General features: G+C 30.8%; 1 protein-coding gene across 5 annotated transcripts in view; it reads left to right on the top strand.

The window, feature by feature from the left end:
• Positions 1-27,657, top strand: part of Vps13a (vacuolar protein sorting 13 homolog A) — a 259,327-nt gene that overhangs the window by 186,974 nt on the left and 44,696 nt on the right. For 4 of the 5 annotated variants that reach the window (XM_077797003.1, XM_077797002.1, XM_077797006.1 and 1 more), the window contains exons 54-68: positions 1,683-1,915; positions 5,379-5,532; positions 6,197-6,343; positions 6,613-6,694; positions 7,804-7,873; positions 8,715-8,820; positions 14,268-14,381; positions 15,190-15,335; positions 16,450-16,531; positions 17,641-17,754; positions 18,623-18,698; positions 18,781-18,944; positions 19,267-19,312; positions 19,419-19,542; positions 26,706-26,817. In XM_077797003.1, the coding sequence (XP_077653129.1) occupies positions 1,683-1,915; positions 5,379-5,532; positions 6,197-6,343; positions 6,613-6,694; positions 7,804-7,873; positions 8,715-8,820; positions 14,268-14,381; positions 15,190-15,335; positions 16,450-16,531; positions 17,641-17,754; positions 18,623-18,698; positions 18,781-18,944; positions 19,267-19,312; positions 19,419-19,542; positions 26,706-26,817 (1,770 nt within the window). Of the gene's footprint in view, positions 1-1,682; positions 1,916-5,378; positions 5,533-6,196; positions 6,344-6,612; positions 6,695-7,803; positions 7,874-8,714; positions 8,821-14,267; positions 14,382-15,189; positions 15,336-16,449; positions 16,532-17,640; positions 17,755-18,622; positions 18,699-18,780; positions 18,945-19,266; positions 19,313-19,418; positions 19,543-26,705; positions 26,818-27,017; positions 27,453-27,657 lie in introns of those variants that run through there. The other variant, XM_077797005.1, reaches the window with a different exon arrangement.

Genomic DNA, 27,657 nt, shown 5'->3' with positions numbered 1-27,657 from the left:
CAGCTAGATCATTGTTTATAGCTCCTCAATTCAACTATAGAACCAACCTAGTTGCCCTTCAGCAGATGAATAGATAAACTGTGATATATACATAATGGGATATTACTTAGCCTTAATGAAGAATGAAATTATGGCATTTTTTGGTAAATGGATGGAACTGGAGAATATTATGCTAAATGAAATCAGCCAATCCCACAGAACCAAAGGCTGAATATTTTCTCTGATATGTGGATACTAATTCACATTAAAGGGTGGGAGGTAGAATAGTGGTATTGTGGACTAAACAGATAGAGGTAATGGGGGTGAAGGGAGGTTATGGGCATAAGAATGATAATAGAATGAATCAGACATTATTACCCCATGTGCATATATGAATAAATGTCCTGTATAACTTTCCATCATGTGCAACCAGAAGAATGAGTCGTTATACTCCATTTATGTATGATGTGTCAAAATGCATTCTACTACCATGTATAACTAATTAGAACAAATACAGAAGAAATAGGTAAATAACTTCTCATTTAATCCTTATTTACCAAAGGGTTTTTTTTAATCATGGTTAATATTGAATTTTATAAAATGTTTTTTTCTCAGATAGATCTTATTTTATTTGCTTAACATCTATTTTGTTTCAAACCTCCATCTTGGATCACTTTGTTTTTGCCATTTGTTAATTCCTTCTCTAGAATATCCTTGTATGATTCTCTTTTGATGATGAACTTTAGGAATTTAGCATGCATCTTTATTTTGTGTCCTCGTCTTCCATGAAGATATTTTTGCTAAGGAAGGAATTTTAGGTTCAGAGTGACTTTCTTTTAACATATTGGTAATATTTTCCCATTGTCTTCCAATGCTGTTGAGTAATCTGATATGGGTTTTTTAAAATTGTATTTAAGGGGATTACCTATAATTTAAATAACTTCATTTAATGTTTTCTAATTCTGATTAGATTTACTCAGGAAAAATTTTTTAATATAAAAACAGTCTTGATTATATTTGCATATTTAGATCATAGTGATAGTTTGACATTTATAAAAGCAGAAATTCACAAGACATTAGACTTAAGAATTGTTTGTAAGCTTCTTATCTCTCAATGTTGTTTTAGTGCTGTTTATTTTACTTTAGAATGTATTATGACATGATGTTTCCTATGCAATAATTTCATTTTAACATTTCTAATTTCTGTGCATTATAACATGAATGTTACTAAATATTAAAATTTCCTATAATCTGAATAATCATTAGCTGGAAATTTATAGCTCTTACTGGAATTTGCTACATTTATCATGTTATTTAACCTCAGGATCCTGGTTCATCACAATGCTTCTGTAAGTGCTTTCTACCTAATTAGTGCTGTGCTGAATATCAGTGTTTCATTTATAAGAATTTGCAATTGAGATGTCAGACATTTTTTATTCTCTTTCAGCTATCAAATGATACTGAAGTAAATTTCCAAGTATTATACAAATATTAATTCAATTGGTTGTCACTAATCCTTTGAAGTAATCATGACTGATTAATTTTCTAAGTATTATAAAAATATTAATTCATTTAGTTTGCCACCCCACTCCACTCTTATAAAATAGGTGAAATTAATATCTTCATTTTGCAAATATGAAATTTAGACTTCGTGTTGGTTGGGACCAAACTCTAATTTTTTTGTGTGTGTGGTTTTCTTTTAGGATATGATGACACCTATAAATTTGGGAAAAAAGACCATTTATTTAGTTTCATTCTTTGAAGGCTTACAGCGCATTATTTTATTCACTGAAGATCCAAGAGTGTTTAAAGTGACATATGAAAGTGAGAAAGCAGAGTTAGCAGAGCAAGAAATTGTGTTGGCATTACAAGATGTTGGAATTTCTCTTGTCAACAATTATACAAAGGAAGAAGTAGCCTATATAGGCATTACAAGGTTAGGTACCTTAAGTTTTGGATAAATTTAATTAGTTCTTAATTATTAAGAAATGATCATAAAAAATCTAAAGTGACAATTTTTTGACTAGTCATCAATATTAAGGTAATTGTAATTTCCAAGTACATTTAAGGGGTTTTTTTTGGGGGGGGACTGTGGAATAAAAATGTCAAAATCAAATTTATAAATCCCCTATCATGTTTTTAATCATCCTAGTGCTCTAACAAAGTTAGACTTATTCAGTTATTAAAAGTATATCTTATTGAACAAGTCATAAAATTTTGTGATTTATTTCTTACTATCTATCAGAGAACAAAGTACACTGTATATATAATCCATAAGTAGTTGTTGCAAGACTTAAGACAACCACATTCTAATTTGACCTTGGCACTTGAAGATCTAGTAAAGAATGCTGTATTTTATTGTTTTCCATATAAGGCATCACCATTAAAGCTCTTATCTCCCCATATGCCCTTATTGTTCCTATTCACAAATTGTTAAATTAAAATTCACACACACACATACACACACACACACACACACACACACACACACACACGTGAGAGCATTTCTTCCAGTCTACTTAACAAAATAATGTAGTTTTAATCCTTTACATGAGTTGAATTCCAAATATTAAAGGTATTTATGATACATATTTAAATTTAGTTTCTATGTGAATTATATTTTACCAATTTGTCATTGAATGGAATAAATGTAATTTTAAAGAAATCTTAAAGCTGTTTTCTTTAAAATTTTCATTGTTCTCAAAAACTTAAAGTTTTTCTTATTTACATAAGAAGTTAAAATACAAATTTTATGGCTATTATAACTATCATGTATTATCTCTCATGCTAAATGATATGGCAAAGATGAAAACATCGTTTTCTAACTTTGTATTTTATTAACTGAATATAAATGTTGGAAAGAGTAAACAAATTGAATACTTAAAATTAAATAATTTAATGTAAGTAGAGTAATTTTAGAGGCTGTTTTTATTGGTGCATACTTATTATACATAATGGTAACTTACAATGTGACATATATTGGAACACAAATATAACATATTTTGATTAGTTTTAGTACCCCAAACTTCCCCCGATAGGGTTTTTTAATTGCCATTAAAGTAAATAAATAAATAAGTATATATACATATATATAGTGCATTATAGTTGTACATAATACTGGGATTCTCTCTGACATTCATGAATTCATATAATATTGATATTGTTTGGGTATATATATGTTTATTCTGTTGTTAGGTGTTTAAGCATTTTCATTTCTGTGCAATTAGATTTCTTCTATTTATACTCTCTTCTAGATAACTGTTAGATTGTAATTTCCAAGTACATATAAGGATTTTTTTTGCCTGTTGGATAAAAATATCAAAAACAAATTTATAAATACCCTATCATGTTTTTAATCATCCTAGTGCTCTAATTACTGTTTTATATTTTGTCTCTCCTTAAAACTCCCTTTTTCTCTCAGTTCATTCCCTTGGATCTCACTTCACCAATTGAAGCCAATTAAAAGCAAACTTCCTAGACCCACCTTATCTCCCAGTATCACAACTTCTTATTTACCAGCATTTGTACCTACATGCTATACCAATATGATTCTCTTGAGTTCCATAAGTATATGTATGTGCTCCCATTTAAACATGTTTCTACTTTTGCACTATATTTCCTATATTGCACATATATTTCACTGTTACTTACTTGACAACAATGATCCACCATCATCTTCTTTCCATCTTAGGTTTACAGTTTCTGTCTCTCTACTGGGTTGTTTCTGTCTCTCTACTGGGTTGTTTCTGTCAGTACTGTTACTTCGCTGAACTTAAAAAAAAAAAAAAAATATCCTGACCCTACTTTGTTTCTTTCTGCTACCCATTTTATTTTTTCTCTTTACAGTCAAACTTCTCAAATCACTATTTCAAAAGAGTTTAATATGTCCACTATCTCCAATCTTTTTCATTCTTTTCTTTCTTTCTTTTTTTTTTTATTGTTGGTCGTTCAAAACATTACATAGTTCCTCATACATCATATTTCACAGTTTGATTCAAATGAGTTATGAACTCCCAATTTTTTCCCGTATACAGATTGTATAACCACTCCATGCAGGATTTGCTATTTAACACAAATTCCTTCTTGATACAGTTTCTTTCATTTGATTTCTAAGATATCTCACCTTCATAGGTTTTCTTTCTGTCCCAACAATCTCAGATTCATTTGTTGTTTCCTTGTTTTCTCTCAGTTTCTTACATTGGATTCTTTGAGGCTCTAAGACCTCAATCCTCTTGTCTATTTCATTTTTTCATAATTTCTAATACCAATATATTCACCAACTTTTTGTAGATACACAAATAATATATTTCTTAAGCCAGTCCTGTTTTCCAAATTCTTTACATATATATCTGACTGCCTACATAAAATCTGCTCAGATATCTAAGAGACTTATTTAACTTCATATGTGTAACACCATAACTCTTTAATTTTTTCCTACCAAAACCTGTTTCCCTTGGGAGGTATTCACAACTCCACGTTGCTCAGGCTGAAGACTTTGTTTGATTCCTCTGTTTCATACCCCATATGTATTTCATGGAGAAGTTCTGTACTAACTTTTCCTTCAATGTATGCATAGCAACTGACCATATTTTATTGCCTGTTATTACCCTCATCCAAGCCAGTACCATTTCTCAGGTGCTTGCTGTATTAACCCTTAATAAGTTTTTCTGCTTGTAGCCTTGATCCTTTTTTCTTCCCCCAACCCATAATGCATTCTCAAAACATAGATTATATTACTAATCTTCTTTTAACCTTTCAGTGTTTCCTCAACTCAGAATAAAACTCAGTCTTTTCAATGTCTTAGAAGGTTCTGCATTATTTGATCTCCCACTGACTGACTTCATCTTTTACTCTTAATGTGTTCCTACCATACTGGCCTTCTTGTTCTTCTTCATTTACTGCAGATGTGATATTGCTTTAGAATCTTTGTTAATGCTTTGCACTTAAATGAAATATTCTTTTTCTGTAGTCTGCTGGATAACTCCCTTACCTCCTTTAAGGCTGATGAAATTTTAGCTTCTTAGTGAGGTCTGTGTTGAACACTCCATTTTAATACCACATCCCCCACCACTTCACATATCCTGAGACTCCAGATTCTCTTTATTTTGCATACTTTTTCTCTTTTGCAAACATTTTTACCTATATGTTAAAATTGATTCACTTGTTCACTACTTATTGTCCATTACACCCCAGCTATAATGAATAGGAATGACAGAAATGTTAATTAATTCCTGTTTTTAGATTTGTAATGTGCTTATTTGTAATTAAGGCTAAACTTGTGATTTCACAATTCAGTAAAACTTTTGAAGTTTTACAAAAGTTTTTTAATTTATGTAATAAACCAGTTTAAATGAAAATGATTATAAATTAGTACTATGATTTTCGCTTTCATATGTAAGTTCTGATGTGGTTTGGGAAACAAAGCCCAAGAAGAAGGCAAGATGGAAGACAATGAGTGTAAAGCATACTGAGAAGTTAGAAAAAGAATTTAAGGAATATACTGAATCTTCACCCTTAGAAGACAAGGTTATTGAGTTGGACACTAATATTCCGGTAAATTCTTTTAATCATTAATGTGAATTTCTAATTTTTCTCTATTGTAGTTTGAATTGCTAATGAATTTTAAGGAAAGTCTGGCTTCCTTACAAAACAAATTGAATATAGTTAATCCTAACATACCTAACTCATACAAAATATTTTAAAGGGATGGTTATGTGTGTTAAGAAATCAAACTTTCTGGATAGGGTTGTAGATCAGTGGTAGAGCGCTTACCTAGCACATGAGAGGCACTGGGTTTGATCCCCATCACCACATAAAAATAAATAAACAAAATAAATGTATTGAGTCCGTTTTCAACTAAAAATGTTATTTTTTAAAACACTTCCTTTTAAAGATACTTTCTTTAGTTAATGAGAAGTTAAAAATGGTTTTTTATTTTATTCTTAAATTTATTTTCTTTCATTACTTGATTTTTATTATGTAAATTTTATTAATGTAAAAATTGATACAGCTAACCTCTAAGGATTATAAACGTATGTACAATTTAAGAGTATGAGATAAAAAGATCTCAGTCTAACCCTAGTCAAATATTTAGCCTACTCTTTAAATTAGTATTACCCTGAAAGTTTTATGATATAAATTTTCAATCTTAATCATTTATGGAAAAGAGACATTTCATGTTGGTTTTCTTTTTGTGGGGGGATTGGTTATTTTTCAGGTTCGATTCACACCTAGTGGGATTAACATGAAAATTTTGCAACCACATGTACAAGCTATTCGAAGAAACTATCTTCCAGCATTAAAAGTGGAATATAGCACATCTGCACATCAATCATCATTTAGAATTCAGATTTACAGAATACAGGTAAGTCTTACTGAAAATACTGGCAAAACATAATTCAAAACCCTATTTATTCCCCTGGTCTATATTGTCTTTTACAAAACCCAGAGAAAAAGGCAAGATGGAGTCGGTATAAAACACACCAAGAAGCTGGAGAAAATTGAGTCTTCACTTCCTACTTCAATTTCAATATTTGACTGACTTGTTGATTCCCTGTATTTCTTAAAGCCTACTGTTGTAGTCAGGTTGTATTATTTATATACGATGTATTGACCTCTTTTTTGTTTTCTTAGATTCAAAACCAGATTCCTGGTGCTATTTTTCCATTCGTGTTTTATCCTATTAAACCTCCAAAGTCTGTCACGATGGACTCAGGTTTGTTTTTACTTTTAGATTACCATAAAAACAGTTGTTCTAGCTATTAGGTTCATTTTACTATAAAAATATGAAATAAAACCTACTGTAGGATCACTGAAAAATTATACTGCTTAAAAAGGAACAGCAGAGAGTATTCAGCTGACATCAGTGAAACTCAAATTAATGCTAAAAATAAAAGATTAATTGTAAATGTATGTTTAAAATTTTAAAAATATTAATTAGCACATCAGATTACTAATCTATAAATCTGTGATTTAAAAACTATTAGATCATTTGAATAAATAATGAGTAAATTCAAATTCAGAGTGTTTTCTAATAGGAAACTTTTGTGATGAGAATAACTGACACCGTTTCTTCCACTTTTTCTTCTCCTTTACCTTTCTTACCTATCCTTGTTCCCCCACTTTCTCTTTGCTCCTTTCCACCCTACTTCACTTGCCTCTGTTCTGGGTTTCCCATTCCAAACCACAGGCTCTTAAAAAAAAAAAAAAAAAAAGCCTGAAAGCTTTTTTTCTTTTAGTTGTAAATGACACAATACCTTTTTTTTTTAAAGTTGTTCATAGACCTTTATTTATTTATTTATATGCAGTGCTGAGAATTGAACCCATTGCCTCACACATGCCAGGCAAATGCACTACCGCTGAGCCACAATCCCAGCCTCAATATTTTTATTATATTTATTTTCATTTTTATGTGATGCTGAGGATTGAACCTAGTGCCTCACATGTGCCAGGCAAGTGCTCTATTACTGAGCCACAACCCCAGCCCCTTTGAAAACTTTTAACTACTATACATGCCCCTCCACTGAGAAACCTTGGGCAAGTCTTCAGAATCTATTCTCATAGTTTTGTAATGATTCTAATGCATACTTCCAGTTTAAAATACTAATTTTTAGAATTAATTATTTTTAGAGTAACTTTAGATAATCACAATCCTAGAGTCTGAAATTAAGACCATAAGGAAATTTGCAAATATCAGTAATTTTAATTGATACTCATGATTTAGTAAATGATTTAATTTTCCATTATAATTATATTAAATTGGAAGAAAATGCTTATGTTTGCCTTGAAGGATCAAGAGAGTAATCATGTTTATAACCTTGACAGCACCAAAACCCTTCACAGATGTCAGTATTGTCATGAGATCTGCAGGACATTCGCAGATATCACGTATTAAGTAAGTGTCGTCATATATTTCTTACATGTTCATTTAATATTTTGGTTGAAGAATATGAATTATCTGCACTCTATAAAAATAAATTTCAGATACGTCAAAGATTTAAATGTAAAATATTAGATAATAAGGATCAAAGAAAAATATCTTAATTATATTATAATCCTGGAAATTCAAAAGGCTCTGGATGAAATACTTCAAATTTTAACAATAATTGTTTCTAGATCTGGGTATTTTATTATTTTCTTTTTTGTATATTTGTTTTTTTCTTTTTCCTAAGTTGTCTAAAATGACTGTAGATTGTTTTAGAAACAAGAACAAAATAATATTCATATTTCACTCACTACTCATTCAAAAAATGGGACATAGGCAAAAATTTAAGTCTGTTCCTCCCAATTATCTCTGAGACAAACTCTCTTTATTCCCTTGCTTTTTAAAATGTAGTTTATTGTATATGTGTACCTATTATTATGCTTTTTTAAAAAATATATATTTTTAGCTGTAGATGGACACAATATATTTATTTATTTATTTTATGTGATGCTGAGGATCAAACCCAGTGCCTCACATGTGCGAGGCAAGTGCTGTACCACTGAACCACAGCCCCACCCCTCTTTTTAATTTTTTATAATTTTTAAAAATTTGAGTTTACTTATCCATTTCCTCTCTATAGCCATTTTTATATTTTGAGTTTGTAGCTGTTATAAACAGTATTGCCTTGATTTATTTTTTATTTACTCATTTAAGAAGTCCTAAATTTCAAAGTTCTAATATTTATCTGATACTTTTTTTTCCTCAGTGCAATTAATTGATTTTATGAAATGTTTTCTGCTTCATAATTTAGGTATTTCAAAGTGTTGATTCAAGAAATGGATCTCAGGTTAGATCTTGGTTTCGTATATGCTCTAGCAGACCTCATGACAGAAGCTGAGGTGACTGGAAAAACAGAGGTAAGACTTAAAATAATAGAATTTATGGGATGGGCTAAGGAAAGAGGGGGATTAAAAAATATAAATTCTTAAAGATATTAAAATGGCTTTTGTGTTCTTCTTTAAAATATAATTTTAAGCCAGGTATGGTTGTGCATGCCTGTAATCCTAGTGGCTCAGGAGGCTAAGACAGAAAATTCAAAAGTTTGAAGCCAGCCTCAGCAGTTTAGCAAGGCTCTAAGCAATTAGCAAAGCCTTGTCTCTAAATAAAATATAAAAAGGTCTGGGGATGTGGTTCAATGGTTAAGCACCCTTGAGTTCAGTCTCTGGTACCAAAAAGAAAATAAATAAATAAATAGATAAATAAATAAAATATAATTTAAATCCTTATTTAATTGTGGTGGGTATATTGGGAAAAATCATATTTTTAGATGTTAGCAAGACAAAGGAAAAGTTTTAGTCTAAATGGTAGAAGAAAGAAGGTAATCAGTCATAGTCACATCACTTTTTTCCTTTTATTTTTGTGGGTTAATTTTGCTTTGTTTTTGTTTGGATTGATAATTTAGAAATTTGGGGTACAACCAGGATATTTGATGAAAAAAGGGATAAGTCAAATTGAAAGGTTTCATTTTCTTGGTGACTATTTGAAAGACTTTAATATCACAGTGATAAGCTAGATGAAATATAGGCTCTTTAATTACCTTCCCACATAGAAAGACTTCTTAAGATAAAGACAAACTTCATGGCAGGTACATTTTTTCTCCTTAAAACAGCTTATTGAGATATATTTCACATACTATGCAATTCACCCTTTAAAAATATAAAACTTGGGGGTTTTAAATTTATTCACAAAGTTGTATGACATCACCATTAATTCCAGAACATTTTTATCACACCCAGAAGAAATGCCTTAGTTCTGTGTAACTGCTATTCTACTTTTTGCCTCTTCAGAAAGGTTTTCTATTCTGAACATTTTATATCTGTGAAATCATATAATATATTGTCTTTGGTGAAGTGTTTCTTTCACTTAGCACAATGTTTCTCAGTTCATCTATGTTGTAGCATTTGTTAGTATTTTATTCCTTTTATGGTCAAAAAATATTCCATTACATGAATATGCCATATTTCCATTATCAGGTAATGGAAATTTGGGTTGTTAGCACATTTTGTCTGTTACAGATAGTATTATGAATATTTGTTTATAAGGTTTTATATAGACATATGTTTTTATTTCTCTGGATTAAATGTATACCTAGAAGTGAAATTGCCAGGTCACATGATATCTATGTTCAATTATGTGAGAACTACCAGTTTCCTATAGTGACTCCACCATTTGTCATTTTTACCAGAGTATATGAGGGTTCTGTTTTCTCCATACTCTCTCCAACACTTATTATTCTCTGTGTTTTTTTTTATTGTAGCCATTCTAGTGGGGTGTATAATAGTTTCTTATTGAGGTTTTGATTTGAAATTACCTATGATTAATAATGTTGAAAATCTTTACATTTGCTAATTAATAATTTTTATATATTTCATGGAGAAATGTCCATTCAGATGCCTTTGCCTAATATTTGTTTTTTTTCTTCTTATTAAGGAATTATAAAAAGTTCTTCATATATTCTGGATACATTCTGGATACTAATCTCTTATCAGAGATAGGTTTCTTAAATATTTTCTCATGTTTTATTTGTTTTATTTTTTATTTATATTTATGTGGTGCTAAGGATCGAACCCAGTGCCTTACAATGCTAGACGAGCGCTCCACCACTGAGCTACAACCCCAACCCCATATTCTTTATTTTATTGTTCATGCTTTTGGTGTCATTTCTAAGAATCATTTGCCAAATCTCAGGTCATAAATATTTAGCATTATGTTTTAAAACTTTTAAATTTTTACATCTTAAAATTTGGTCTTTCATCCATTTTGAGTTCAGTTTTGCATATGATATAAGGATCTAAGCTATTCTTTTGCATATGACTATCCAATTGACTCAGTGTGATTTCTTGAAAAGATATTTATTCCTCTGTTGAATAATCTTAGCACTTGTGTCAAAAACCAATTGACCATAGGCACATACTTTTATTCCATTGTTCTGTTTGTCCTTGATACCAGACAATACTATCTTATCATTGCTTTGTAATTAGTTTTGAAACTAAGAAATGGGTGTTTCTACTTTTTCTTCTTTTCCAAGATTGTTTTGGCTATACTGAATCTTGGAATTCCATATAAATTTTTAGCTCCTGAAGTCCTTCAAAAAAATTCAGATGGGTTTCTGATAGGTATTGCATTGAATCTATAGATTAAGACAGAATAGTTTTAAGACTTCTGCTGCCTTAACATGAGATGGTTTTCCATTTTATAGATCTTTCATTTCTTTTAACAATGTTTTACAGTTTTCAGAGTATAGGTTTTGCACTTGTTAAACTTTGACAGGTAAAGGGACCTGGGGATTGAACCCAGGCACACTCTATCACTGAGGTACACAACCCAACACTTTTTATTTTTTGATTTTGAGATAGGGTCTTGCTAAATTGCTGAGGTCTTACTAAGTTGCTGAGTCTGCCCTGGAATGCAGTCCTCCTGCCTCAGCTTTCCAAGTAATTGGGATCACAGGCTTTTCACACCACACCCAGCTACTTATATTAAATTTATTCCTCAGCATTATATTCTTTCTTCAGTATTATGCATGAAGTTGTTTGTTTTCCTAATTCCATTTTTTCATTGGTAATTGCTAGTATATTGAAATAAAATTGATTTTCACATGTATTATTTTCTACAATGTAACTGAATTATTTTGTTAGCTATGATTGTTTTTATCATATTTTTTAATATGAGGTTATATCATCTAAGAAGAGAGGTAGATCAACTACTTCCTTTCTGATATGAGAAGTTTTTTTGATTACTTTTTCTTCCCTAATTGCCCTAGTACTAACTAGTGAATTGCTGAAGTGAGAGCAGCAATCCTTTTGTTATTTCTAATATTAGTGGGAAAGGTTTCAGTCTTTTACCCTTAAGTATGATGTTGACTGAGTTTTTTCTAGACATTGATTGTCTGTGTTATACATACATTTACATGTCATTATTCTCATAATACATATGTAAATAGCTAGATTAAGTTTATTAATATTTCATTGAGGATTTTTATATTCACATTCATAAGAGATATTCATCTGTGGTTTCTTATGATGTCTTTGGTTTTGGTGTCAAGAGTAGTAATGACTTCATAAATTGAGAATTGTTCCTCCTCTGGTTTTTTGCAGGGGGGAGAAGTTTGTGAAAAATTAGTAGTTTTTAAAATGTTTAGTACAATTCAGCAATTAAACCATCTGAGCCCACATTTCCTTTTTGTGTACTTTTTTAAATTAAAATTTAATAATCCTTCATTTATTGTAGATCTATTTAGATGGTATATTTCTTTTGGGGTCACTTCCACCAGTTTGCATACTTCTAAGAATTTTGTCTCTTTTATCTAAGTTTTCTAATGTATTGGTATAAAATTATTGACAGCATTTTTTAAATTAGTTGCTCATGACAATATGACAGCAATTTTTTATAATCCATTTTTTTTAAGGTCAGAGTGGCTGGGATTACAGGCATGTGCCACTGTGCCTGACTCAGTCTTACTTTTTTTTACATCCATTCTGATAATTTCTGCTTGTTGATTGAATTGTTTGATTCATTCACATTTTGTTACTAATATAATTGGATTTAGCCTACATTTTATTTTTTTGTTTTCTATGTGTTCATCATTTTTGTTCCTTTCTGCCTTTTTTACTGCTCTTTGTATTAAAAGAACATTTTCTTATGAAGTGTTTAAATTTCTTTAGTAATGTGCTTATCATAACTTTGAGTTTTTTTAAGTGATTGCTCCACAACTTAAAATATACATCTCATCAAAGCAATTTCTGATTTATATAAGTGGTATTCCATATTTCCCTGAGACACTGTTAATTTTTCTTCACCCCTTTTTTTATTGCATAATTTCTACACATTTATCTTCAAGTTCCTGGGCTACTTCTCAACACATAGAAGTAACTTATGTCTTTGGGTTTGGAAGAGAAGTATTGGTGATTATCAAAAATGAAAATATAATCACTTCATGCAAAATTATTTTCACTCCTTCTCCTTTTTTGCATAACTATTGTTATAGTAAAAACTTTAGAAATTATTCTGTAATATTATCTAATTGACATGCCATGATTAAATTTTACTCACTGTTGAAAAACTGTCGTTTTACATTTGATCATATATATCATGATCCAAAATTGGTCCACAGGCTGCTTTGATTAATATATTTAAATATGTTTAATGCATTGCATCTTTTTGAAACCACTTATTGTGGAAGAAACTCATCCATTCATGCTCTAAAATTCTTCACATTTTGCATTTATCCATTTCTGTTTTTGCAGTATCATTTAGTAAATTACTCTTTTTATATGTTTTCTTTAAAATAGTAGTTGGATTTTTTTGCTCGATTTATCCTGGTTCTACTTTGATGCTTTAGCAATAGGTTTATTATGTGAACTTAAGCATGAGTCATGAGTTTCTTTTTTCATTTTATTTTTTAATTTGTTCTTATTAGTTATGCATGACAGTAGAATGCATTTTGGCACATTGTGTACAAATGGAGCACAACTTCCCCTTCCTCTGGCTGAACGTTGTGTAGAGTCACACCTGTAGTATAATCATACAACTATATAGGATAATAATGTTTATCTCATTCCACCATCCTTTTCATTCCCACCCCACTTCCCCTTCTCTCATTCCCCCAGAACAATCCAAAGTTCCTTTATTCTCTCCCACTCCCTCCCCACTTTATGGATTAGCATTCGTTTCTCAGAAAACATTCAGCCTTTGGTTTTTTGGGTTTGGCTTATTTTACCTAGCATAATATTCTCCAACTCCATCCATTTACCTGCACATGCCATAATTTTGTTATTCTTTAAGGCTGAGTAATAGTCCATTGTGTATATGTACTACATTTTCTTTATCCATTCATCTGTTAGAGGGCATCTAGGTTGCTTCCATAGTTTAGCGATTGTAAATCGATCAGTTCCTTCTTTTCAAAATTATATTAACTGGCCTCTGTAGATTGCAGTAAAGCAGGTACCAACATTCTATAAGTGTAACCATTATGATTGTGTTTAAAGAAACAAATATGCCCCAGAGTAGGTTGATGAAATGGATTAGTGGCCTTTTGAAAGAAGATCTGTAGTCACTTAAAGAAAATCTTGGTGTCTTCTAATGATTTAATGAATGAAAACAAAAGATATGCTTACCAGTTTGTGATCAGACAGAACTTTTCTAACTATAAAAATTTTAGTTTCTCTTCTGAGGCAGTAACCTCTAATCATGAGTACTCTTGAGTAGGTATTAGAGAGGAGCTTTCTTAGATATGTGAGCTATTAGTTTAAATCTCCTACAGGCAGATTTTTTCAGTTTTAAATACTTTATGTTCCTTTTGTAGCTTGAACTTTTTCATAAAGATAAAGAAGCTTTTGAAGAAGAATATGAGACAGTTTCATTGGTAGATCAATCACAAGTCAGTCTCTATGAATATTTTCATATATCTCCTATCAAGGTAGGGAAAAACAAATTATTTTTATTGTCCTTGATAATCTAGGTAATAACAAATAGATTTGATCTTTTAGGAGTGGTATAGCATTTAAATTATATTCTTTAATAGTATAGAAATTCTCTATTATGATAATTACAGATATAAATAAGTAACAAAGAAGTTATGTGGAAATAATAGTGGAATCACCCTACAGCATGTGTTTGTATTTTGACCTAACATTATTTTACTTTAATTTTCTGTTAAGCTATTAGCTGGCAATTTTAAATTTTCATATATTGTGTATTAGTTTTGAATTATTTTACAAAGTATACTTGATTTTAAAATTGGACAATGAATTAAAGTAAATCTAAGTTAGATTTTAACAAAAAAATGCTTTGAGTTACAGAATACTTTAAAATCATTTCAAATATATATGCACATATATGCAGTACAATACAATTGTACTTTTTAACTGGTTTCATCATACTAACACAATTCTTATAGTTGAAATGTACACATTTAGATATATTTGAGTTATTCTCAACAGCTTTAGCTTCTAGATTATTAATGTTATTAATAAATGTTAAAATAAATATTTTCCTAAGCTTGTCAAAAGAATAGGATTAAAGTAAATATCATATAATTTTAAATTGTTGAATTTAAATCGAGCTATGTTGGATTTTAAGTTTCTTTAAAATTTCTACTTAATTTTGGCATAATCCAGGTAACTTTAAAATGTTATTTATGGTGTAATAAAATTAAGTTGATTTTTAAAAATTAAAATTGTCAGTATGAAGAAAGTACTTTTAAATATGTATCTCTTTGTCTCTAGCTGCATTTAAGTGTTTCACTGAGTTCGGGTAGAGAAGAAGCTAAAGATTCAGAGCATCATGGAGGACTGATCCCAGTTCATTCTTTAAATCTTTTGCTAAAGAGTATTGGTGCCACCCTTACAGATGTACAAGATGTAGTTTTTAAGTATGTTCAATATTCAGATTTGTATACTGATGAATAATTCCTTTTTATTTACCTAAAAATTTTTGTAAATGAGAAAGTATGTATAGTATGTAGTAGATAATGGGGGAAAGGCGGTTTTGTGTTTAAGTGGAATGCAGGCAAACTAACATCAAGCATTTTATCTGCTCCTAACTACTAAATCAAAGAATAATTATTAAATAATTTTCTTAAGAAAAATTGACGTAAGCCATGCAATTTTGTATACTTTAAAATGTCTGGCCTTGGAAGTATTTCTAAGAAGACATGGTTGCCCGGAGATATTGTGCTTGAAGTCTCAATTAGGACAGAATGAATTCAATAATAGGGAAAATAAAGGGATCAATTTAAACAGGTGGTCAAGAATTTATATTTGAATGTAAGCTCTTTATTAAGTCGTCTGACCAAAGACTCAAAAACTCTATTTTTAGAAAAAAAGAATGAACTTTGCAGGTAGCATGTGTAACTGGTGAATAAGGTCAGTATTGAAAATAAGTGTAGTAAGAGGTAACTCTGAACCTAGGTGAAGTTAGGTAACAGTTAAAGAATGTACATATAAAGGCAGCAGAATAGGATGAAAAATCTAATCTTTTTGCTCTCATATTCAACACTAAGAAGCATAGAGCTTCACAATTAGTGGATTAGTCATATTTTGTGAATGTATTATAAGTAGACTGATTTTGATTCCTCACCTGTCAGCCCATTAAGAAAGACCAGCAGCAGTTGAACTCCAGCCATCCTTAAGCAGCCATTTACCCCAACATGTTGGTCATTTTCTGGGAGTGCCATGATAGGACAGAACTAGGAAACAGTTTTAGTGGTCCATGAATGGGATCCAGAAGGTCTGTGAATCCCCTAAATTATAGGAAAATTTGCCTACTGGTGACTTCCAGAGTGTAAGATCTATAGATTTCATCAGTTTCTTAAAACGTTCTTTGGCTATGAAATGCAGAGATGTACATGGGAAAATATATTAGGAAAGATTTGGGTAAAAATTCTAAAGAAAATAAAACCGTATCAATATTTAAAATATTCTCTTTCCATGCATGTGCACGTATGTATATGTGTGTGTGTCTACGTATATTTATATTTTTTTCAGGCTTGCCTTTTTTGAACTCAACTATCAGTTCCATACAACATCTGAACTACAGTCTGAAGTAATAAAACACTATTCAAAACAGGTTTGTCTGAGATTCTTTTACAAAGGGACAGAATGATATACTCTAGTAAAACCTTCTGTATCTGTTCGTTGATGTATACCATAAATTTGTCAAGAAAGTAAATGGCCATTTTCAAACTTTCAAAAAATTTTTTCCTTCCAGAATTATAGTAAGAAATATGAACTAACCCCCATTTGGTTTTTTTGGTCCTTGTAGTTTTCAGCTACTGTCAGAAATTCTTTTCTGTATCAGTGTAGTTTAGAAGTAAAATTTTTTATTAAAAATGTTTTATTAAGCATAATAATTTTATAGTATATTGGGTTTCATTGTAGCATATACATATATGCACATAAGTGAGTTAATTTCACTGACCAGTACCTCTCCTTTCCCTACCCTGTGATCTTCTTCTTACTCTACCTCCTATTTCCATGAGATTCTTTTCTTTCTCCCTTTTCTTTTTCTCTAGCTACAACATATGAGAGAAAACATGACTCTTGACTTTCTGAGTCTGACTTATTTCACTTAACATGATGCTCTCTCCATTTCTACCCATTTTCCTGCAAATGACATAAATTTTTCTTCATTAAATGAAATATCAGCTATGTAATTCATTATATTTATTAGTAACTGGTGAATACAAGGTGTTTTTAATATAAAATTGTTAAGTTAGATAGATGTTATTTTAATAGTTTTTTCCACCTCTGGAAAGATTTCTATATTTTCTGATATAACTTAGCATCTGAATTACCTATGGTATAGTGAAAAGATCACTGGGCATGACTCTAGATTTATTTGGGTTTGGATCCCACTTTTGCCATATACTTACTTTGTGACCCTGGGCATCATTTGACTCAATCTATAAAATGGTGCTGGTAATAACAACTGATAAATAATGATACAAGTGAAAGTGTTTTAAATATTCTAGAGCTTTATGTAAATATATTATCTCATTAGTGTAATACTGAATTGCTTTTTAAAAACAGAATAATGATGAATGGGTGATATAAAGTAAGAGTTGAAATTGGTAGTGAAGATGTTATCTTCAGAAAACTGGATATGTATACTAAGTAATTTTTAAGAGAATTAGGTCTAATGATCTGAATTGATTAATGTTCATATTTCATTTTTAGGCCATTAAGCAGATGTATGTACTAATTCTTGGACTTGATGTTTTGGGAAATCCTTTTGGCTTAATTAGAGAATTTTCAGAAGGTGTGGAAGCATTTTTTTATGAACCTTACCAGGTAAAACATTTGCACTTATATTGTGGAACGTATCAAGTTACTTTTGAATAGATAATGCATTTCTTTTGCTAACTTGAGCTGTTGGAGTAAATAGATTTGTGGAGACACACAAAATGATAATTTGCAGCAAACATTCTTAAGGTTTGAGGAGGTTGGAAGAAACTTTCTACTTTTTTACTCAAAATATTTAACTTCTGATTTTATTAGATATACTGGATTTTAAGTGGTTTTTTGAAATATAAAAGATTGATACAATTCAAAGTGTAACAGAAGGAAGGTCACCATGTTTGACAAATTTTGCCTTGCAAAGAACTGTAGAGCTGTAAAAATAACCATACAAGCTAACATTTTGCAAAGTAGTCTTAATAACCAGTGGGAAAAATTATGATTGTTTAGATCCCTGAAGACTTTGTCAAAACATTCAGAACTTTCCTGCTTTCACTTATAAGATGTATACCCTATAGGGTAACAAAAAATGAAGTAAAACTAATATATATTTCATATAATTAAAACATTAGAAACATTAAGAATTTTAAAGTGTTTTATTTCTTTTCTAAAAAACTTAAGAGTAGTTTTAAGTATGCTTGCTTTGTTTTCATCATATAATTTACAAAACACAGCGAGCATCTTTTCCAAATTTTGGTGTATTGTCAAACTCTTTTCCAAGTTTGGAACAGCTTCCAACAATATATTCTTTACATGTTAAATGTCATGAAATTTTCCCTGAAAATTCTTTCAGTGTTACATTTTTGCTGGCAGAACTTCTTTATTCTTTTCCTCACTACCACTTTCCTCATTTATATCAATAAGCTCACTTTTAAAAGTAAATATAACCTCTTTTTTTTCTTTAATTCTTTTGTCACTTCAGGGGGCTATCCAGGGTCCTGAAGAGTTTGTGGAAGGAATGGCACTAGGACTTAGAGCACTAGTTGGTGGAGCTGTCGGTAAGAAATAGAATGCTATGTTTTATTGTACTGAAAAGTAATGATATATTGTTTTTACTAAAAATATTACAACTTATGTTAGGTGGATTAGCTGGCGCTGCCTCCAAAATCACCAGTGCTATGGCTAAAGGAGTAGCAGCTATGACTATGGATGAAGACTTCCAGCAGAAGAGAAGAGAAGCAATGAATAAGCAACCAGCTGGGCTTAGAGAAGGCATTACTCGTGGAGGAAAAGGCTTAGTTTCTGTAAGAAATTTCACAGGGTTGTGAACATTTTAGGAATTACCTATTAAATCCACATTCTATGAATAAAAAAAAATAGTCTTATAACTCTTGCTGCTTAAATTATTATTTGGATATTTTAAGAGTAGTGAGTGATGACATATAGAATATATTAGTAGCCTCCAAAAACATTGTTTCAATAAAGTACTTAAGAAATTTGTTAATTCATAATGGTATATATCAGTGAATAATTCTGTATTTTTTTGTTTGTTTGTTTAAGCCATACTTAGTTCTTCAGAGCATCATATAAATGTATTGTAAACTTTCAATTGTGTTTTCCCTCCAGGGTTTTGTGAGTGGCATTACAGGAATTGTTACAAAACCAATCAAAGGTAAGGATATTGTTGCTTTTGGTTATATATATCAAAGTCTTTAACAAATTGCTTATTTTTATTCTTGGTCCGATTGTTTGAATCTTTATTATTTTTTTCTTTCTAGGAGCTCAAAAAGAAGGAGCAGCTGGTTTCTTTAAAGGTGTTGGGAAAGGTTTAGTTGGAGCAGTGACCAGACCAACTGGAGGCATCATAGACATGGCTAGCAGTACATTTCAGGGAATTAAAAGGTAAATAATTCTCTTTGAGGTAAAATGTATAAGCCATGAGAAATGAAATATACCTGTTGTTTGGCTTTGCACATTTAGTTGTGAACACTATAATATGGCAGATTACATATGACTTCCAAATTCGTTTTGATTCTTTTTAAGTTGTTGTGATGTCATTTCAAATTTATATAGTTCTCCTTTACTTGTCATTCATTCCTAGAAACCGTTCCCAAGAATGGCTTAGCAAGTAGAAGCTTTTTAATTACCTTAATTGAAATATATTAATGTAATGCTATGTGTCAGTTTTGAAATCAGCAAATATAATATTCTGTATTCTATTTTGAGAGGTAAAAAATGGCATTTTATATTCGATTCAAACTCCTTTTATCCTCATCCTTCCTTTATGATCTTATTTTGTTATAAAACTGTTAAATTCATACTCTCTCTTTCTCTTCTTGTGTGTCTTTGTTTTTATAATAATTTAGAATTAAGATGGGGAAGAGGCTAAGTTTCCTTTACCTTTAACTTCAGTTTACTATAACTGGAGTCACATTCATTAGAAACTCAAATGGCAGTGAAACATAAGGAATTCAAAACAGCTATGCACGCATCTGCCCAGAGCTGCTAGACTTACCAGTCATTTAGTTAAAACCTGTATTTCTGTATTCTGCTACATTACTTTTAAAGATCAAAGGCAAAAAAAGAGCATTTTTAAAAAAAAGAAAGAAGACTGAAACTATCAAAGGTATACTTACGAAAAAAGACTTTGAGACCAAAAAGAAGAATCAAAGGTGAAAATATAAATTAGTGGATAAATCTAATTGGCCTATATAAAAAAGCAAAATTGGGTCCCAATTAATATAAAATAATAAAATGGAATTTGGAAAGGGAATGATAGGCATCAAGCATTCTGTTGCTTTATTATTTGTGAAGAGTATATATATATATATATATATATATATATATATTAATTTTACATGAAATAGACTCTAAAGCAGAAAAAGCTTTTTTTTAATAAATAAGGCAATTTCTAATAATCAAAAGAATAATAAGCCACAAAGTTAAGAATAATCTTCAACTTGTATTCACTTCACAAATTTGCTCAATTTTTATAAAGCAGGTTTTATAATTTTGATAAAATTATGAAGCCTTCCTATATATAATATTTATGAAAGAATTTAATTTTTCTCTCAATTTTGGCAGATGAGAAAGACAAGAGTAAGTAAATAGATCATATAAACATAATTAATAAGCTATTTAATACACAAGTAAATTTTTTTGTATTTCTGTAATATATAGTTATCATATCTGTTCCAGTTACTTAAAGAACTACCAGTGAATGTAATTGAAAATGTTTCTGTCTTGATACAGCTTACAAAAATAAGTAGCTGGTAAATATAAGCTAAATGGTGAAAAATACTGTGAAGAAAAAGTAGATCAAGTATAAGAACCAGCCAGGCATGGTGGTGTACACCTGTAATTCTAACAACATAGGAAGCTGAGGCAGGAGGATCACAAGTTCAAAGCCAGCCTCAACAACTTACTGAGGTCCATCTCAAAATAAAAAAGTATATGTAAAGGACTTGGATTGTAGCTTAGTGGTTAAATACTCCTGGGTTCAATCCCTGGTACAAAAAAAAAGACAAAATGGGAGAACCAAAATGATAGTGATGAAAAGTTGCTGTTTTATAAATACAATATTAAGGGTCAGTTCACTTCAGTGAACTCATAAGATTATATTTGAGGAGAGACCTGAAAGAAGTAAGAGTCATATGAGAATCCAGGCAGAAAGAAAAGCAAGTAAAAAGTCCTAATGAAGGAGTATGCTTGGCCTATATGAGACAGCAGGACTAGTAAGCCCAAAAACGTTGGGAGATGTTATCAGGGAAAATGAGTAGGGACTCATCACACAGAGCTTGGCAAGCCAATGTAAGGACTTAGAGTTTTTAAGAAAGAAGCAAAGTTCTTGGAAGGTTTTGAACCCAGAGGAATGATATGGGTGGCAAAGAATAAACCACAGGTGGATCAGGGGTCAAACAGTAGAGCACTTAAAAGGGCTCTGCACTAATCCACAGAGAGATGATATGATTTGACTATTATAGTGTTAGAGATTGTAAGAGGAGGTCATGTTATGAGTGTATTTTGAAGGTAGTATTAATGGAATTAATTGATTAATTGGATATGAGATATGAAAGGAAAATCATCAAGGATAATTATGAGGTTTTTTTGTATGAACTCACTAGAATAATGGTTTATCATTACTTTTAGGTAAAGAGGAGTTCAAGGGTTTATTTTAAATATATTAAGCTTAAATTACCACTTAGACATCCAGATGGAGACCCAAATAGTTGTTTCATGCAAGAGTCTGAATTTGAAGAGAAATTTCCAAGCTACAGTTAAGTATTTAAAACATGAGATTGAATGGGATCACTTAGGGAATGAGAATGGAAATGAAAGAGGCCCAAGAACTTGGCGCTTAGGCAAAGTGAGGGCAATAAGGAGGACCCAGTAAAGGAGGAGAGAGGAACAGCTAGTGAGGTTGGAGAATAATCGAGAAAGTGATGTTTCAGAAGCTAAGAAACAGGCAGTTGGTGCTTTTACTATGGTTTAGGAGAAAAGAGAAATTCCTGCCCCCCCACTCCATTAATCCTACATGAGGATGTCATAAGTTTAAATTGAAAATCAGATGTGGTATACAACAGAAGATAATGTTCCTCTTTCTTTACTTTTTCAGTCCGCTCTGCTTAGAATATACTTTCCCCAGTAATTAGCAGGACTTATTCCTTTATTCAGAAATTATATTCCTACTGAGACTTTTTGTGACCACTCCTGACCCCTTCCTGACTCCACATAGTTCATATTTCCCTTCCCTTCTGTAGTTTTCTGTCTCCTTATCTTTTGGCCACTTTTTAACTTACTATATATTTTACTTTGTTTATTTATGTCTACAGCTTAAATGTAAGTTCTGTGAATGTAGTTGTGGCTCTTGTCCTTTTCCATAGCACTTAGAATACCACTTAACATGTGTCATAGTCCTTTTTTTTATTGCAGTAATTACAGATTTACATTCAAATTGTAAGAAATCATGTGGAGAAATCCCTTATATACTATTTTTTTTTGTGTTCTGTGGCCACTGTAACAAATTTCCACAAACTTGGTGCTTAAACAACAGAAATTTATTCTTTCACAGGTCTGGAGTCAAAAAATCTGAAGTCAATGGGATTTGCCTACTCTGGACATTTCATATAAATGAAATCATAAAACATGTGGCCTTTTGGTAGCTGGCTTCTTTCACTTAGCATTGTGCTGTTTTCAGGATTTATTTATGTTACAGCAAAAAGGGAAAACTTCCTTCCTTTTTTATGCCTAATATTTTATTTTTTATTTATTTTTTTTGTGTATGTGTGTGTGTGTGTGTGTGTGTGTGTGTGTGTGTGTGTATATATATATATATATAATGCCACTAAGAAAATTCAGGTACAAGTATTTGTGGGGACCTATGTTTTAGAAGTGGAATTACTAGGTCAATATGGCTGCTTCTCTAAACTATGGAACCAACCTAGGTTACCTTTTAACAGATGAATGGATAAAGAAACTGTGGTATATATACACAATGTAATGTTACTCAGCCTTAATCAAGAATGAAATTATGGCATTTGTAGGTAAATGATTATAGCTGGAGGATAGCACACTAAGTGAAATAAGCCAATCCCAAAGAACAAAGGCCAAATGTTTTCCCTAATATATGTGGATGCTAATTCCCAATAAAGGCAGGGTGGGATAGAGGTACTTTGGACTAGACACAGGGGAGTAAAATGAAGGGAGGGGTTGTAGGGGTAGGAATGATAGTAGAATGAATCAGACATTATTACCCTATGTGCATATGATTGTACAACCTGTATAACTCTACATCATGTACAACCAGAACAATGAGAAGTTACACTCCGTTTATGTACGATGTGGTAAAATGCCTTCTACTATCATTTATAACTAATTAGAACAAATTTAAATTTTTTAAAAAATATATGACTGCTCTATATTTAACTTTTTGAAGATCTGCCAGACTTTTCTATAGCAATTATACTATCTTACATCTTTAAAGGCAAAGTAAATTTATAATTTCACCACATTTTTTTCTAACACTTATAATCTTCCTTTTTATTCTTTTTTTAAAATACATAACATATTAGGTGTGAAGAGGTATCTCATTAAGGCTTTGATTTGCATATCTTTAATGACTAATGATGTCAGTCATCATTCATGTGCTTATTGGTCATTTGTATATTTTTTCTAAAGAACTCTCTGTTCTAATCCCTTTTTTCTGTTTTTTAAAATGGATTTAGGTATTTCTTGTTGAGTTGTAAGAGTTGTTTATATATTCTGGAAACTCAACCCTATTTTCTCCTATTTGTGTGTTGTCTTTTAACATTACTAAATGTTTGATAAAGTCCTAATTATCTATTTGGGTTTTTTATTGTAGGCATACTTTATCATGATGGTTGAGGAAATTCCCTTATATTCTAGTCAAGGGTATTTATTATGGAATGGTGTTAGATTTTATTACATGCTTTTTCTGCATTTATTGAGATGATACTGTTTTACCTTTATTAATATGATCTATTTTAGTAATGATTCATATGTTGAACCAATATTACATACTTGCAATAAATTCACTTCATCATGATTTCTAATCCTTTTCATATTTTGCTGGATTTCATTTCATAGTATTTTTGTATATTCATGAGGGATATTGTTCTGTAGTTTTCTTATACTGTTTTTACCTGGTTTTGATATTTGTGAAATACTGTCCTCACAGACTATTTTAGAAGAATTTGTAATATATTGATGTTAATTTTTCTTTAAACACATGTTAAAATTTATCAGTGAAACCATTGGCTCTTTTATTTCTATTAAATTTTTAAATTATTCTCAGATTATTTCTTCAGTCACTTTCAGTAGTTTTTGTCTTTCTAGGAATTGTCTGATTAATCTAGATTGTCTAATTTGTTAATTTACACTTATTCATAGTATTTTTATCTCTGTAAAATTGGTAGCAGTATTCTCTCTTTTATTCCTGGTATTAGTCATTTGAATCTTCCTTCCTACCTAGTGCTTTGTGTTTTAGTCTTTTTTTTTTTTTTTTGGTCTTTTCAGAAAATTGTTTATCTTATTCTTTGTCTCTGCCTCCCCCAACCCGTTTTTTTCTTTTGGTATTGGGGATTGAACCTAGGGCCATGTCACTAATGAACTACATCCCTAGCCCTTTTACTTTTTATTTTGAAACAAGGTCTCCCTGAACTGCTTAGGGCCTCTTTAAGTGGCTAAGGTTGGTCTCAAATTTGTGATCCTCCTGCTTCAGCCTCCCGAATTCCTGGGATCGCAGGTGTATGCCACTGTACCCAGCTTCTCTGCTCTAATCTTTTATTTTCTTCCTTCTGCTAGGTTTGGATCTAGTTTGCTTTTCTTTTCCTAGTTTCTTAAAAGAGTTAAGTATTGACTCTAGATCTTCTTTTTTTTTTTTTAAGTATTTTATTTTTACGTTTTAGGTGAGCACAATCTCTTTATATTTATGTGGTGCTGAGGATCAAACCCAGCGCCTTGTGCATGCTAGGCGAGCACTCTACTACTGAGTCACAACCCCAGCCCTAAATCTTCTTTTTTAATAGGCATTCCCATTTATAAATTTCCTTCTGAACTCTCTCTTTGCTGTACATCCTAAGTTTTGGTATGTTATGTTTTGTTTTCATTCATGTCAAAGTAGTGAATTTCCCTTATGATTTCTTCTTTGATCTTTCATTACTTAGACTTGTTATTTAATTTCCAATTTTATTTAGTTTCCTAAATTTCTTTTTTTATATAGATTTTATCTTTATTTCATGTAGTTAGAAAATATACTTGTGTCTTTTTTAGTACTTTTATATTTTTTGAGACATATTTCACATCCTTGAAATATTGTCTGTCCATCTGGTAGAATGTTCCATGAGGCTTTTCGAAGAATAGGTATTGTGCTATTGTTGGGTTGAAAGTTCTGCAGATATGTTTGAATTTTCTGTTTCCTTACTCTTGTTGTCTAGTTGCTATTCATTATTGAAATTAGGGTATTTAAATGTTGAACTGTTATTGTTGGATTATCTTTTCTCTTAAATTCTTTCAGTGTTTTGCTTCATGTATTGAAGGACTCTTCTGTTAAGTGCATATTATGAGAATTTTTTTTATTCAATGCTGTTTTTTTTCTTCTGGTTTTAATATAGCCACTTCAGTTCTCTCTTTTAGGTACTATTCACATGACATTCTTTGTTACATCTTTCTACTTCTACCTTTGTAGCTTTGATTTTAAAGTGAATCTCTTTGGACAATGTTTATTTAGTTGGATCATTTTTGTTTGGTTTTTATTTTATCTATTCTGCTTTTAATTGGCCAATTTATCAGTGTGTATCATTGTTTAAGATAACAAACATTAAGCCCATGTACATTAAGCCCAAATAGGCAAGTATTCAAACTTTAGAAAATCATGTCATGTGATTGTTAACACCATAAGTTTAATGGAGATAGGCCATATGATCACAACAATGAGTAGAAAAGAAATTCTTGTTTAAAATTCATTGTGCATTCAAGATGTTCAAAATAAACAAAAAGTTTAAAAAGAACTATTATCACACTAAAAGTAGAAATGAATTTCCTTGTCTTGATTAGGGAACAGTGGTGCATGCCTATAATCCCAGGAATTCAGGAGGCTGAGACAGGAGAATTGTACTTTTAAAGCCAGCCTCAGCAACTTATCATGGCCCCAAGCAACTTAGCAAGGCTTTTTCTCAAAATAAAAAAAAAAAAAGCGGGGGTAGGGGTGAGGGCTGGGGGCTAGGGATGTGGCTCAGTGGTTGAGTACGCTTGGGTTCCATCCCTAGTACCAAAAAGAAAAAAAAGAGTGCTTGAAATCCACACTTATAATTAGAATTGTACTGGAGGAAACCAAAGGTATTAAAGGGAAACAAATGCTCTGATTTTTATCTCAAGAAAACCTATTAACAAACTTTTTTATAGTTTTATATTTTTTCTAGAGAATTTACGTTATATCATATAAGCAAATTTAAAAATGGAAAAGTGATGTGGTATTTTTTACATTTTATAGTGTTTTACAAGGTTTTTTTTTTTAATAACTTTTTCATTTGTATTTTTTCTTCTAGAGCTACAGAATCTTATGAAGTGGAGAGTCTACGACCTCCTCGGTTTTTTAATGAAGATGGAGTCATCAGACCTTACAGGTTGAGGGATGGTACTGGAAATCAAATGTTACAGGTAAGTGAAGAAATGTCTTATAAATTAAAATTAAATTAGTAAAGCTAGATTTTTTTTAAGTACCTATATGAGGCTATAAATATATATTAGATTATCTGGACTTTGATCAATTTTGATTAATTCCTTTTTTAAGTTTTTTGTATTTACTTAGGCTTTAAAATACATTTATTTACTATAAGATTTTTTTTTCTTTTTTACAGGCATCAAAAAGTTTGATATGAAAACAATTAATGCATGACTTTGCAAGTGAAAGCCAACAGTAGATTTTAGTCTTAAAATTACAAACTACATACAGCTGTTTCAGTATTTTGAACATAAAGAAAAGCTTTTGTATTGGTAACTTTTTAATAGAATTTTAGTGAATCTAATCTTTTTATATATTCTTAGCTCTGCACTGGATTTGCTACATTTATTCAAAGCCAATGTGCCTTATTTATCCTCATAGCATGTGGTACATATTTAGCCAGTTAGACCACTTCTATTTAGGATACTTCCTTCAGTTAATTAAACCACTACTAGCTTTTATACCAGATATAAGTAATCCTTATCTCTAATTGAAAATAAAACAAAACTCAGGAACACTGCCACTGTAGATTATTCATGGGTTCTTATGATTTACTTTTGAAGATGTTCAAATGGCCATGATCTTCTTCCTGGGCTTTTTTTTTTTTTTTTGTGGTTGTTGTTTTTAGTTTTTGTGGATGTTGTTGTTCCTAGTGTAGTCTGTGTAAAACCTTGGAAGATTTGATATGTAGTTCACATGCTAGCCAGTATCTTTTAGTAAGGGAGGTTAGCTTCTGAAACACTAGATATTTGGAAGGTAGAATATTTTATCTGTTC

Source organism: Urocitellus parryii, chromosome 4, assembly GCF_045843805.1.
Source record: "Urocitellus parryii isolate mUroPar1 chromosome 4, mUroPar1.hap1, whole genome shotgun sequence".
In the NCBI taxonomy this organism is placed as follows: domain Eukaryota; kingdom Metazoa; phylum Chordata; class Mammalia; order Rodentia; family Sciuridae; genus Urocitellus; species Urocitellus parryii.
The sequence above is the reverse complement of the archived record's forward strand: the minus strand, read 5'-3'. Positions and strand labels throughout refer to the sequence as shown.